Source organism: Mytilus californianus, unplaced genomic scaffold (genome assembly GCF_021869535.1).
Source record: "Mytilus californianus isolate M0D057914Y unplaced genomic scaffold, xbMytCali1.0.p SCAF_7, whole genome shotgun sequence".
Lineage (NCBI taxonomy): Eukaryota > Metazoa > Mollusca > Bivalvia > Mytilida > Mytilidae > Mytilus > Mytilus californianus.
The window spans coordinates 105,529,552-105,545,677 of record NW_026262723.1 but is presented as its reverse complement, the minus strand read 5'-3'; the positions used below and the strand labels follow the sequence as shown (position 1 = coordinate 105,545,677).

Here is a 16,126-nt window from a genome sequence, read left to right as displayed (position 1 = left end):
ACTTTGAGGAAGTACATAGCGTCTTCGGCTACTTTGAGCTATATATAATGTAAATATAAATGAAAATTATCCAATTTAGCATTAAAATAAAATTTAAAATTTAAAAGAGACTTGTCATACTTACAGAACTTTAAAATCCTTTGTAACTGTCAGTGTCTCTAGTTTACCTAGAAAAGACAAACTAATTCTAGGTTTAAAGTTATTATGGTACAATGTGAGATATTGATACCACAGTAAAATAAAAAAAGGACTTATTTTTATGCAATAATACATGTACATCCCTAAGTAAAAATCTATCTTCAAAGTTTTGAGGAAATCAATCCAGACATACTAGAGTTAGTGTGAGATATGTGAAAATTTGTTTTAATTCAAAGTTTAAAGTCTCCTAACTCTTGAACAGAAAAATAGAAAATTGAAATTACATGAGAATTGGTTTAAGCAAATCTGAGTTATCTTACGAAGTGTTAACAGACGTACAGATGGAAAAACCAACATTGGTATACTATAATATGTCCAGTCTTCAACGAGCGAGTAATTACTTTCAAAATGTAACTTTATAGCCCATTACACAGTTAATGTTTCTCAAGACAAACATTTAAATGGGTAGAAATCTGCATTGTGATATAACTATTTTGATACAAGATAACATATGTCTGTCAAGTGTTGACCTGAATTATTTTAAGGTTTAATAGTTATTTGTACCCAATTACTGACCATCACAGACATTCCTGTCAAATTTTGACTTAAAAAAAATGTCTGACATAACAATGCAAAAGTGATTGTTGTATGATGTCAATAGTTCAATTGTCGCAAAATCTAGTGTCATGTGTCACAGATTCTGATATAGCCATAAAGCCTACAAGTTGCATGGTATGATGATATCCACATTACTTAATTATGAATAAAGTCATATTGCTATATACATTGTTTACTTATCATTTCAGACTAATAACTCACCCCATTTGTAACTGAGAAGAATAACTGATTTTGTCTGTGACTCAATCCCATAATTCAACACAAACTTGCAGAAATCTAGCTCAAGGAAAGCGTTGAAAGATTTGGAATAATTAAAGAAGCCAATAGAAAAAGAGATGTCGACACAGACATCCAAACGCAAGCAGTCATTGGATATTGAGTAGTATAGATGATCTTTCAACCAGGGATTGGTTATTTCTGGTAAATACAATGTGGTGCCAAATGTCTCACATCCTGAAAACATGAAAATATAGATATTCTAGATAAAAATATTAACTGCTGATGCTAAAATCTGCATGGTCAAACAGAATAAAAAAGTGAACTTAAATTTCTTTAAACTGTACCTTTATTGTTTAGGTCTATCATTACTGATTGTAGAAAATCTTGGTTGAAGAACACATTTGTTATATACATCATTGCAATTGGCTTCAAAAATTTTGACTTCTTGACTTATTTCAACTACAAATGTCATTACTATACACTTTTTTTACATCCATCATTATTTTGAACCTTGATATTTGTAAATCTGCTTCAGAGTTAGATGCACCCAGCTGTCTTTAACAGTATTTCTTCTATCTATCCCCAGTTTATAACCTTTAAGGTGATTAAGAACTTTAATAGTGTCACTAAATACTAACCTATGTTTTGAAGGTAAACCCTCTGCAAGTCTCAATTGTTTATTTACATTTTCTACATTTACACATGATTGCTGCTATTGGCTTTATGATTGGATACAGCCATTTACAACTGTGACCAATAAAACTCATCATCTCGTGGATCAGAAATTCTGCCACAAACTGCCAAGGGTGGAGAGGAAGGGGTCTGATCAGAAACAGATGTACCAAGTGGTATACACTTTACTTACGTCCATCATCAGTTTCTAATCTGGATATAAGATCTTCATTAGAACCAGTTGTACTCAGTCCTCTATTCTCCAACTCCTTTTTAAGTTGAGATAATTTCATTTTGTCAGGTCTCACACATGGTCCAGTGCTTTGTAGGAAGTCCTGAAATATAAATAAAAATTAGTAAATCTACCAGCAGTATTAGTAAATCTGCAAGTAGTGTCAATGGTCCTTTTATTGTTCCTAAACACCTACTGAAGTCAATACGAAATAGACGTTCCATCATAATATAAATTCCAAGTGGAAAAAATATTCTGTAATATTATTTCCACTGGAACAAATATTACAGTACAATGTATTTGTTCCTTACGGAATAAAGGTTATAAAATATCTGTTCCAACAGGAACAGATATATTATGGCATAGTTTATAACAAGGTTTCCAGTGGAACTTCTGTTAGGCGGAACAAATATACGTTGACAATATGTACTTATGTCTTATATATATGTCTTAGTTGAAACCTTGTCATATAGTGTGATTGCCATGTTTTGTACATATGTTATCGTCGGTTTTAAGAGCTTTCTGAATTGTTTTAGTGTATTTCCTTTCATCTCCAAAAATGCAATACCTTAGTCATCCCTTGTTTAACAGAATAATGATTAGCCCTATACAGCATATTGTAGGTGTAAACAATTTCATTTCATTAAATAAATTCATCTAAATACAAATTATAAACTATGTAATCAGTATAAACTATAAATGTACCTCTGGTAGGCCAAGTGCCTTTAATAATTCCTCTTGTAATTTATCCACAGCTTCCAGTAACTTTTTCTTTGCTGCCTTTTCAATTCTAGATTTAATGGCATCTAGATCAAAATAGTCTTTGTATTCAAAATTCAAAACCCACTCTGAAATATATATCCTGAATGATTAATATTTAGGACTTAATCTTCAACTGCATAAGTTGAAATTTCATACTTAACTGAGATATTTGTATGAGTAACATACATATATGTGATCTTGATCTCAGAATTTTTTCTTGTCCAGTCAGTGCTTTTGTAAATTTTGTACAATGACAGGGCAGGGTACAACTAGGGCCTTATTTGGCCATATATTTCAGTGATTTTTGAAGATTTAAAGATTTCTTTATTCTTAAGATGAGGTAATGTGAAGTCAAAACCAGGTAGTTTAGGATCCATGACATCATAATAAATGTAGTTTTGAGGTCATTAAAAAGGCCCTTCCACATATTTGTGTGCAAAATTATAGATGATGGTTAATGTTCAACTAGTTTTTGGACCCACAATTATCAAGTACATACATGTATCAACTAAAAAATTTATCATGAATCAATATAAAATCTTATATGCTTAAAGTCTTGACATACCTGTACTACAATCCATGGTTTGAATAACCAGATTAGGCAAAGTTTCTGGTAGTTTATCATAATCAGTTGATAGATAGTAATTAGGCATAGAATAGGCAACTTCTTTCAGTAAATCTTCATCTGTATTTGATCCAATCCCTACAGTAACAATTCTTACTCCTTTAGTTTTACACGCTGCAGCCTGAACTTTGACAGGATTTTCCCCAGAATTAGATTTGCCGTCTGTTAACAGAATTAGATAGTTCTGGGCATCTGATCGATCACCTTTCTCAAGTACAAACATATCATCACAGACATACTGGAAGGCATCACCTATTTCTGTGTGTGATCCCTTCTGATAGACTGCATCTCTCAGAACTTGTTTGACAGCCTCTTTATCATACTCAGAGTTTAGTTGTAACAATGGCCGAGAAGTTCCAGCTCCAGCAAATAAACTGACTCCAACCCTGACATAGTTCTCAGCAATAGCAAGTTTTTCGACAGAATTAACCAAGGCATCCATTGAATCTCTGAAATGATCTTCTCCAACACTGCCAGATTCATCAATAACAAATATTACATCTACAGGAACAACAGTCTTACAATCTGAAACAACATCAATGACAAAAATTACATCTACAGGAAAAACAGTCTTACAATCTGAAACAACATCACTGACAAAAATTACACCTACAGGAACAACAGTCTTACAATCTGAAATAACATCAATGACAAAAATTACATCTACAGGAAAAACAGTCTTACAATCTGAAACAACATCACTGACAAAAATTACATCTACAGGAACAAGAGTCTTACAATCTGAGACAACATCAATGACAAAAATTACATCAACTGGAACAAAATCTGTCATAAAAGAGTAAAGACAAAAAATTAACCTTTATATCCTTCCTTTAAAGCCAGGCTAAAATACCACTTCTAAAAAACCATAATGTAATATTTTAACATTGACTTTATACACTACCTTGAGGCCATGTGATAGTTCCTTCAGTTTTACATATTGGTAATGATAATACCATAACATTGACTTTATACACTACCTTGAGGCCATGTGATAGTTCCATCAGTTTTATATATTGGTAATGGTAATACCTTAACATTAACTTTATACACTACCTTGAGGCCATGTGATAGTTCCATCAGTTTTAAACATTGGTAATGGTAATACCTTAACATTGACTTTATACACTACCTTGAGGCCATGTGATAGTTCTATCAGTTTAAGATATTGGTAATGATAATACCTTAACACTGACTTTATACACTACCTTGATGTCACGTGATAGTTCTATCAGTTTAACATATTGGTAATGATAATACCTTAACACTGACTTTATACACTACCTTGAGGCCATGTGATAGTTCCATCAGTTTTACATACTGGTAATGGCAAAACAGCATTAGCTAGGAGACTGATGAAAGCCACACAGTTATCAGTGTCAGAACTGTCACAAAACCCAACACCAACTGAGGCAATTAGTCCAACATCTGTCTTCTGAATGTCATACCTTCAAAATATAAATGTATAAAGATCAATATAGAAAATTCAACAATAATACCATACATGTCTTCTTCATTGTCAGATGCAGTGCTATTTTCAGTTTTTTTATTAACACAGTGTTGCATAGTTTCAAACTTTTTTGTACTTACACATATAAGGCAAGTGTGAACTATCAAGAAAGATTTCACACATGAAGAAATAAAACTACCGAAAGTGTTTTTCAGAAGATGAGGGCCATGAAATGGCTACTTCCAGTTTGAAGCCTAATTTTGACCTAAATGTATTAAAATGGCTTTCAAAAGAACAGTGTAGCAAAGAATGTTTTCTTTCAATAGTAGCACTTATGGGATATTTAAGACACCCCTTAAAGATCACTCTCTGCATATAGAACAGAAATCTACCTTTCAGACAATATCTTGAAAACCAAAATAAAATCGAGATAGTGTCAAATTTGATAAATTTCAAATCATCTACAATATTAACTGGTAAAAAGAAAGTGACATAAATGTAATGACAATATCTTACTTTATCAAGCAAACAAGATCCAGCAATCCAACATCAAACCCTGTAGGTATCTCATCTGAAACTCCTGAAATAATAAAAATAACACATCAAATCCAGTAAATACCAGATTATTCTATCAGCATGCACATTTTTATATAAGGCTCTAAAATATTCTTCTTTCAAGTACATTTAAGGGGAGTAGATACAGTTTTATACAGTGTTGTCAATTTTGAGATTTTAAAATATGTTGTAGGACCAGATAATTTCTTTGAGAAATCATAAAATGAAACATTTACCAGACTTGTTTTCCAGAAAAAATGAGACTCAAAATTTGTATCTATTGTTTTTATGTAAGTTGTTTTTGTGCCTGGTCCCAATCTTTTGAGCTAAGCCCATTGCAACTGATTTTTACAGTTTGTTCTTATGTTGTGCTGTAACACCACTGTCCCAGGTTAGGGGGAGGATTGAGTGCTCACAAACACATTAAACCCTGCCACATTCTTCCTGTCCCAAGTCCTGTATATATTTTGTGGACTGTTTGTTTGTCTGTTTTTATTGAACTTATAATTTTTTACTGCCCACTTTGTATCTTCTCTTTTCTTTAATTTTGTTGTTTAGAGTGAAATCACAATAGAATACACCTCAGCAAATTTTACACGTCATTCTCTGAGAAATAAAAAATTTCCACAAATTTGGTAGATAGTTAAAAACTTTAAGGGCCATTTTCGATATGCTTATATGCAGACTTTGTTCCAGGTTAGGGGGAGGGTTGGTTGCCTGCTAAACATGTTTAACCCCACCACATTCTTTATGTGCCTGTCCCAAGTCAGGAGCCTGTAATTCAGTGGTTGTCGTTTGTTCCTGTATATTATATTTGTATTTTGTTTATTTTTTTTTTACATAAATCAGGCCATTAGTTTTCTCGTTTGAATTGTTTTACATTTGTCATTTCAGGCCTTTTATAGCTGACTATGTGGTATGGGTTTTGCTCATTGTTGAAGGCCGTATGGTGACCTATAGTTGTTAACTTCTATATCATTTGGTCTCTGGTGGAGAGTTGTCTCATTGGCAATTATACCACACCTTCTTATTTTTATATTTGTCAAAACCACATAATCATGAAAATGCAAAAATTAGTACCTACAGAAATAAATGTTTAACTTTTGTTTTGAAAGCAATATAACTACTACTTAATATCATTGTTTTATGTCAACTTACCATCATATCCCATATCAAACTTGATAGTATAATTGTAACCTTGTAATCCAACACTCAACGTGTAGTCACATGGATCATATCTAGCATAGGCTTTAACAGTGTACAGGAACATGAACAGTTTGACATTAAGACAACATTCTACACCTAAACACATCGAGTCATAAGTACAATATACATTGTCTGGTGTTGTTATCGCCATCCAGGGACATCCTGAAATAAAATTTATGTATACATATACATTGTCTGGTGTTGTTATCGCCATCCAGGGACATCCTGAAATAAAAGTCATATAGTACACATTGTATGGTGTTGTTATAGCCAGCCAGGGATATCCTGAAATAAAAGTCATATAGTACACATTGTCTGGTGTTGTTATCGCCATCCAGGGACATCCTGAAATAAAATTTATGTATACATATACATTGTCTGGTGTTGTTATCGCCATCCAGGGACATCCTGAAATAAAAGTCATATAGTACACATTGTATGGTGTTGTTATAGCCAGCCAGGGATATCCTGAAATAAAAGTCATGTATGCAGTACATATTGTCTGGTGTTGTTATAGCCAGCCAGGGACATCCTGAAATAAATGTCATAGGTACAATACACATTGTCTGGTGTAGTAATAGCCATCCAGAAACATCCTGAAATAAATGTCATATGTACAGTACATATTGTCTGGTGTTGTCATAGTCCTCTCTTGACATCCTGAAACAAGAAGCTCCTTAGAGCCTCAATCAATTACCTGTACACATTGTCTGGTGTAGTTATAGCCATCCAGAAACATCCTGAAACAAATGTCATATATACAGTACACATTGTCTGGTGTTGTCATAGTCCTCCCTTGACATCCTGAAACAAGAAGCTCCTAAGAGCCTCAATCAATTACCTGTAAAAAAAATAGTCAAAAATCATCATTTAAGGGCTATAACTCCTGTAAGGAGTCATCTGATAAGTTTGGTGGAAGTAGATCTTGATATTCTGAGCATTTTTGCCCAGTCAGATTTTCTCGAACAATTAAGGGTATCAAGATATTGAACAAAAAATGTATTTAACCCTAATGTTCTATGTTTAGCTGTGGCAGTCATGTTGGTTGATTGGCAGAAACAAAAAACACAATTTTGATATTAGATAGCTTCAGGATCAGTCAGTTATATTAAGTTTCTTTTCAATATGTTCTTGATGCTGATTGAAATGGTGGTGTGACACCTTTGACTGATAATATATGTATTCATTACATATATTCAAAATTTTCAACAATATCATATCAATATACTTTTAACTTTTACATTGGTTTGAGGAATGTTGTCTAGTTTTAGTCTTTGTACAGGTAAATGTCACCTACTGTTATCTGGTCTAGTAAGTCTACTTATCATCTGTTCCCTAGTTCCAGTTGTTGCATGGCCTCTGTCAAATAGTTCTTGTTTCAACTCCTCTTCTGTAGCTTTAGCAGGGTTCAAGCATGGTCTGTTATCTATTAGTTTCTTTAAAACAAAAACAAAATAAATAAAAAAAAGTCTTATGGAATAGGGAAAATTATGAAACAAAATATTTCTGTTCCAGATCATATGAGTATATGGGCCATACTCAGATGGTCAGACCATAAGTGTATGGTCTAAGTAATTAATACGATGAGCATTGCAAATTTGTTTTTACTGAAAATTGCCTAAGGTATGAATGGCCCTTGAAGCAGTCATAAAGTAAGAGTTTCTACTAGAAACGAAATATTGACTTATCTAATCATATGGTAATCATTGCAACACAAATAATGAAATAAAGTGAATTTTATTCACAAGTTGAAATCAAAGTAAAAGCATTTTTACATGGTCATTAACGATTATTCCTTATGAAAATTACTTCAAGAAATATCTAACAACTGGTTTTTTTTTCACAGGCACTTTGGGCCTTGAACCCTCTTTTATTCTTTACTTTGGTGTTTAAATTTTTTTATGTAAATTAAAATTTCTTTCATATTTCAAATAATATTTAGTTATTAAATTTTTTCATGTTCCTTTTCATTCGATTTTATAATAATAGTGCACATTAGAACAAGATAAAAAATAGTGTTGTAATATGTATACCCTCTTGAACCTGAAGAAAATTGTTAAGTCGGGTAATATTTATTCTTTTTTCATTTAAAGCAGAAGCAGAAATCAATCAGAGAACTCTATTCCCTTCAACATTTTTTTTCTCATTTTTACTACAGAAGTTGAACAAATACCTTTATACTCTTGAGAACTTCAGCCAATTTTTGTTTACTCTCTGTCATTCCTAGTAGGTCCAGAAACTCAATGATGGATCCAAGCTTTAATCTAGTTAAAGAGAACTTTTTGAAAAAACTGTCAGCTTTCTTCATAAGGGTTGCAAACATTTCTGAAAAACAAAAACAATACAATGTTAATTTGCATTGTCTTTAAATCTGGAACTTTGGTTGAATGAAATGCTTCAAAAGAGTATTATTATTGATGCATATGTGAGAAAGAGCCATAACTCAAACTTTATTCACTCTCAAAATGGATTCCCACTCTTTTTTGCAACAAAAACATTCAGATATTTTTCCAGGATTTCTCCAGGACATTCTCCCTTTTTTTTAAGGATGGTACCAGAGAACATAGTCCTGTTGGAAATCTTTTTAAACAAATTTCCTTTCATAAGAACACTCAAAAAATTTAATAATAAAGTAATACTGTAGTCAGTAACTGCTTTAATCATAAGAAATAAAATCCAACCTCTTACACTTTTAATTTTCTAATCTGACACAAATTTGCAAACAGAAAAAAAAACATGAATTTTACAAAATGCTGTCAAACCTCAAAAATTCCATAGTTTTCCCTTTAACAATTACTAGGACTTTTCAAGGCCTAAAACAACTTTAATAAAATTCCAAGGCTTTTTTTTTAAGTTTTCAAGGTAGGTTGGGAACCCTGTGTAATAGGCTGATCAAAACTGGTTAAAAATTGTCCTCCTTGAAGATAGGGACAAAACTGCAAAAAATTTCTAATCTACAGGTTTTTCAGGGTATATTACTTTGTGCATGCTTTGTTAAGATAAATTCAGAATTATGAAGTCTGTGTGTCCAGAAGTACTTGAGAAAAGTGTGATGAAAAACTTTAAGTTCATTTAACATATTGAAAAATTCAAAGTAACAAAAACAGGAAGGAGGTGTCTGACAGTTTCGAAAAGTGCTCACACATTACAAATCACCACTGCCAAGCTGGTGGCCAAATATAAAGTCATTCTGAAGTATCTGAGAAAAGTATAATGGAAATATTTGTTGCATCGGAATGACAAGGTGAATACAATATAGTTCCCATTTTTAGGAGGCATATGGGTAATATCATGACCACATTTAATTTCTATTCTATTCAGCAAACTTTAATTGTAAGCATAGAATTCAGCAATGAATATCAATATAATTTGGATAACTAAATAAGATTGAACTCATGTTTTAACTAATTATTTTTCCAACCTTTAGCTCCATTCACTATCCCTGTTGTAACTGTACTCTTCACTTTTGAAAACATTCCTTTAGGTTCATCTAAAATCAAAAGAAAGAATAAAGTAAATTCTTCATTGTGCAGTATAAAGTATGAAACTTCATAGAATTTTCTTCAAGGACATTGCATGAACAGCATTTATAGCAGTTTAAATTTATTACTTTGAAAAAATTCTGCAAAAAATTGATCCTGCAATGAAAACAACTAGGATAACTGCAATATTTGGAATTTTGGGTTTTATTTCATATATCACTACTTACTCTGAATGAGGCTAGGGATCACAGGATATACAATCAAGATTAATACCTTTAATAGTCTGTATATCTGTGCCTGGATTATCTGACTGAGCAGGAGGGTCTATAGGAGTAACATCAGTATTCTGTGTATCTGGAGTTTCATCCACTTCTTCCTGACCTTCTCCATCTGGCGGTATTTTACCTGCATCTACTGTGTAACCCTGAAATACATTAATCACAAATGTTATCCTCTTCCCAGATCTTACAGCTGTTATGACACTTGTACAAAGCTTTTATTATAGAATAAAGAAGTTTCAAAATCTCTCAAATCTCATTCCAACTGTTTCAAGTCAGATAGCTTCAATTAAAACTTATGAAATCAATACAGAATGACCATTTCAACACATTGAAAAATATTATAACTCCAAAACAAATTTACTTTCAAATTATATTGACCATAACTAAATAGATATAAGAAGATGTGGTATGAGTGCCAATGAGATAACTCTCCATCCAAGTCAAAATTTATAAAAGTAGACCATTATAGGTCAAAGTATGATCTTCAACACGGAGCCTTGGCTCACACCGAACAGCAAGCTATGAAGGGCCCCAAAAATTACTAGTGTAAAACCATTCAAACGGGAAAACATGTTTACCAATTTTTCCAGCTTGTAATCATTACAGTGTTGTACATAAGGCTGTAAAAATATAGGTCTGCTTTCTAGAAATCTGGTTGGTTCAGCAAATCCTCCATCTTTTTTAATAGCTAGATGTATATGGTTTTTACATGGTGATGATGTAGCTGTTCCAATAGTCACACCTCCCCAGATCTGATAGAAAAATTAAGATCACAATAATCATTTTTATATAATAATTTTTTGTTGCTGAAATTAATACTTCTCATGGTTTCTTGTGTAAGATATTATGATTCAGTGTGGAAATTTTATATATAATTATGAAATTATGACATTTACAGGGTAAATACATTTTAATAAACATAACATTTATTAAATTGGTTCATTTTTAGAGATAATATTGACCAATGTTCAAAATATGTTAAAAATTAGGTTCAAATACTTACTTTATGTACATTGTTCACTATATTATCTTGTTGAGTTACCTTTAATTTTGCGAAAAAGGAACAGATAATACGTCCTTTTCCCCTCTTTTTTAAAATTCACTAAATACTAAAGGGACATAACCAAAGAGCTTTTAAAACATCTGAAAACTGTAATAACCCAACAACTCATTCAAGTAACTAAAATTAATAAACATAAATTACATTGATTTTTATGAAATCCTTGAGTGAACATTTGGCTTTAACTTGTTCTATCATTTTACCTCCCCAAAAATGAATAAAACTGTTATATTTAAGAATTGAATGCTTCTTTTTATAATTTTATTGGGATGTAAAAGCATTGACCAAAGCACATTTTGTATGAAGCACTTCATATTAAAAACGTGCCCAAGATCAACACTTTTACAACCCTATAGAAGTATGAAATAAATAGGGAATGTGTCCATGGGACACAGATAATGCCCCCGCTAGCATATAACGTTATAAAGGGATATAACTCAAGAACTGTAAAAGTGACGCTACCCAAATTTGTACTTGATCTGAGTTTTGTGGTAATAAGCATTGTGCATAAGTTTCATAACATTTGGTTGAGGCAAACTAAAGTTAGAGAACAGAAACAAATATTTCAGGAATTTTTCCATTTGTAAAGGGGCATAATTCTAGAATGGTAAAAGTGGTGCCACCAAAATTCAAACTTGATCTGTTTTTGTGGTAATAAGCATTGTGTATAAGTTTCATAACATTTGGTTGAGGCAAACTAAAGTTAGAGAACGGAAACCAATTTTGGGATGTACTGACGTACGTACGTACGTATGTATGTACAGACGGACCAGGGTAAAACTTAATGCCCCCTCCGCTACGGCGGGGGCATAAAAAAGCATTCAATTCTTATAATTACATTTTTATGCTACAACCATGAAATTAAGAGTTATAACAGGCTTTCATTTGTTTTTCTATTCATTGTTTAAACAATGTCATGAATAGAACATGCAGTCATAATAGTTGTAATATTTTAGAAGGAAATAAAATATGATATTGGAGTGCCTCGGGACTGCTGTCAGCTAATCAAAATTACAGATACTTGTGAAACATACATGCAATGTGTGCAATTTATATATGTGATCTTGCTTTATGAATTATGTGAGAATTTAATGTATGCCATCTTGACATTTCAATGTGAATCTTGTACATAATGTAATAAATTATCACTAGGTGACCTTCAAAGGCAAGTTTTGAATACTGCAAAGTTCATCCTGTTTCTACTTAACGACAGAACTCAATATACTAATATTTTTTTTACCATATGTTCAATGTAATTTCCATCAGAAGGATGAAGGATGGTATCTTTTGGATCTACATTTGTGATGTAAATTTCAGTATTCTTTAGAGATTCGTCTGCTTTTATCAAAACCTCATTTGGATTATCTGTTAACATTATATATCCAGAGAAAGGAGCTACAACCTGAAAAAACATGATTTAGAGAATTATCTACTTCACTCGTTTTTCAACTTGAAGTAATCGTTTGAATATTTTGCAAACATCATTGAAAAAAAATTTCATTCTTTTCAGATTTATAAATACCTGAAAGTGTGTGAGGCTTATTAAATCATTACAAGGTATTTCAAGCTTAACTACTGCGATTACCATAAAATGTTACAACAAGAGTGCACACACTGAAATGTCTCACCTGCTTTATTGACCAATGATTTTATGTTGATAGTCCTAAATATAAAGCTTTACTACAAGTACCACATAAACTTAACATGATCCAAGAAAATGAGGTCAAGGTCAGATAAACCAAACTGGAATTACATGTACACCTTACAATCAATCTATGCATTAAATATAGTTGACCTATTGCTTATAGCATATAAAAAACAAACTTAACCATGAAAACTTAACATTGACCAATGAACCATGAAAATGAGGTCAAGGTCAGATCATACCTGCCAGACAGACATATACACCTTACAATCATTCAATACATCAAATATAGTTGACCTATTGCCTAAAGTATTTAAGAAACAAACTTAACCATGAAAACTTAACATTGACCAATCAATCATGAAAATGAAGTCAAGGTCAGATCATGCCTGCCAGACAGACATATACACCTTACAATCATTCCATACACCAAATATAGTTGACCTATTGCTTATAGTTTAAGAAAAACAGACCAAAACACAAAAAAACTAACACTGAGCAATGAACCGTGAAAATGAGGTCAAGGTCAAATAAAACCTGCCAGACTGACATGTACATCTTAAAATATTTCCATACACCAATTATAGTTAACCTATTGCATATAGTATAAGAAAAAAGACCAAAACACAAAAACTTAACTTAAACAAAAACCATGAAAATGAGGTCAAGGTCAGATGACACCTGCCAGTTGGACATGTACACCTTACAATCATTCCATACACCAAATATAGTAGACCTATTGATTATAGTATCTGATATATGGACTTGACCATGAAAACTAAACCTTGTTCACTGATCCATGAAATGAGGTCAAGGTCACTTGAAAATTGTCTGACAGGTATGAGGACCTTGCAAGGTATGCACATACTATATATATTTATTCTTTTACTCATAATAAGAGAGAAATTAACATTACAAAAAATCTTAACTTTTTTTTGAAGTAGTCACTGAACCATGAAAATGAGGTCAAGGACAATGAACATATGACAGACAGAAACTTCGTAACATAAGGCATCTATATACAAAGTATGAAGCATCCAGGTCTTCCACCTTCTAAAATATAAAGCTTTTAAGAAGTTTGTTAACGCCGCTTATGCCGCCGCTGCCGGATCACTATCCGTATGTCGAGCTTTCTGCGACAGAAGTCACAGGCTCGACAAAAATTACATCATATATTCTCTCTGATTACTCTAAGACATGTTCCTTGTACGATAAAATATCATAAAATCTTGTATGCCAAACGTAAATTTACGCTTGCTCTTATATATACAGCCAAGTAGAACATCAATAAAATAGCAAGTTAATCTAGATAAATCTTTCTCCATTACAATTCCCAGTTTTCTACTATACAACTTATTTACTTACTATATCTCCTGTCTCTAATTTCAGATTAAAACCACTGCAGAAGTATTCATGATATCTAAACAACATTGTAAACTTATTTTCGGCTACAAACATCAGTGTTCTACTATACAACTAATTTACTTACTATTTCTCCTGCCACTATTTCTAAGTCAACACCACTGTACGAGTATTCTGGGTCACCGCTCATTAGACTAGATGGATAAAATCCTTTTCCTCTACAACCATCAGTATCCAGTCTAATTGTCCTTGGAAAATCAGGATGTGCTTTGGTTCCAAAAATACTATCAATCAATGACTTTCCAAGCTGATATCTATATGCAAATTGACAATAATTATATATTGTGAAAATAAAGCATTCTGAATTAGCAAGAGGCACACATGTGCCTGCATCACTCACCTGGTGAAAAAATCGCCTATTTGCTAATAAAGACTTTTACATGCACATTCCATATTTCAGGATCGATAGATCTTGTTGTGCTGATAATTTTTGCATTTAACACTTTTAAACTAGCTCTTATATTTTTCACCATAAAAACCAAAAACTGCAAAAAAATTATATTTCAGGGGCAATAAATCCAAAAAAGGTGAACAGAATTTTCCCCAATTTTCAGCATAGATACATCTTCTGGTGCTGATCCTTTTTGCATTTTACACTTTTTAATCTAGGTCCAGTAGTTTTTGAAACAATGGCAAGCAAATGTCAAAAAAGATTAAAATCATCATTTTAGGGTTATAACTCCAAAACATTTGATCGAATAGAATTTGTTATGCTGATCATTTTTCCCCTGTCAGTTTTTCTCTATTTGCTATAGTTTTAGAGATATTAGCCAAAACTGTAGTTTGATCACTATGACTCGGTGGCCATATTGGTTGATCATTCTAGACGAAAATCACAAACTATATAGTTGACATCCTACAGACAGCAACAAATTTTTGAAGGATGAAATCAGTACGAAACAACTGAAGATAACCACTCATCAGATTCTTTAATTACAGCAGGTTTTAAACTAGTTTTTTTCATTAATTCAACCTTTCTTTTTACAACTTGCGGTCATCCGATGTTCAGTACTTTAGTACTTTGATTTTTACTTCTATCAATGAAATAACATAAGATACATACCACAAAATACAATAGAAATCAGTTCATAAAACCTTTTATAAATATGTAATTGGATGCTCATTTTTTTTTTTATCTTACCCTTTCTTCAGAATAGAATAAGCCTCTTTTACTGATTTGATGACTCCAAAAACAGTTTCATAGGCTTCAAAAAATGGACCAGCAAGATGTCTTAGAATGGTTCTAAAAGGATTCATCAGTTCCTCTATAGTTGTAATGATTTCATTCTTTATTGTCTCTCTCAGTTGGGACTGGAATAAAATACTAAACATGTATATCAATTTCAAATAGCACAGATATACAAAATTATCCATCAAACAAGATTAAGTCTCACCTCTGGGTTCTCTTGTTAATAAGTCTCAGGTGCACAAACGTTTATAAAGTCTCAAGTGAGACATCTATAAATAGTCCAGGTGAGACAACAATGCTTAAATGAGGTCTCATGGGCGATTTAAACCTATCAATACAGTCCAAGAAAAGATAAAAAAAACCTATAAGTAGTCTCAGGTGGGACAAAAAACTATGAAATAAATGTCAGGTCAGAATAAAATCTATAATGGCAAATTGATAAAATTTCCAGAATTGATGCTCTGTTTTTATTCTGATTTGACACGAAAACAGTACAGGTTATGGGTGGAAACTTCAGATTAATATAAGAGGTAACAAAGTTAAGTTGGTTAGGCACTTTGATTTCTTAAA

At 32.2% G+C, this 16,126-nt stretch overlaps 1 protein-coding gene across 1 annotated transcript in view; it reads right to left on the bottom strand.

Annotated features, from left to right (window-relative positions):
- The window catches only part of LOC127709615 (uncharacterized), a 164,652-nt gene that overhangs the window by 69,013 nt on the left and 79,513 nt on the right, over positions 1-16,126 (bottom strand). The window contains exons 24-39 of the mRNA XM_052215219.1: positions 15,509-15,678; positions 14,435-14,621; positions 12,541-12,702; positions 10,819-10,992; positions 10,233-10,383; positions 9,899-9,967; positions 8,651-8,802; positions 7,775-7,913; positions 6,430-6,639; positions 5,233-5,296; positions 4,551-4,714; positions 3,207-3,791; positions 2,585-2,727; positions 1,841-1,982; positions 958-1,209; positions 125-167 (exon numbers count right to left, since the gene is read on the bottom strand). Of these exons, the coding sequence (XP_052071179.1) occupies positions 125-167; positions 958-1,209; positions 1,841-1,982; positions 2,585-2,727; positions 3,207-3,791; positions 4,551-4,714; positions 5,233-5,296; positions 6,430-6,639; positions 7,775-7,913; positions 8,651-8,802; positions 9,899-9,967; positions 10,233-10,383; positions 10,819-10,992; positions 12,541-12,702; positions 14,435-14,621; positions 15,509-15,678 (2,807 nt within the window). The remainder of the gene's footprint in view (positions 1-124; positions 168-957; positions 1,210-1,840; positions 1,983-2,584; positions 2,728-3,206; positions 3,792-4,550; positions 4,715-5,232; positions 5,297-6,429; positions 6,640-7,774; positions 7,914-8,650; positions 8,803-9,898; positions 9,968-10,232; positions 10,384-10,818; positions 10,993-12,540; positions 12,703-14,434; positions 14,622-15,508; positions 15,679-16,126) is intronic.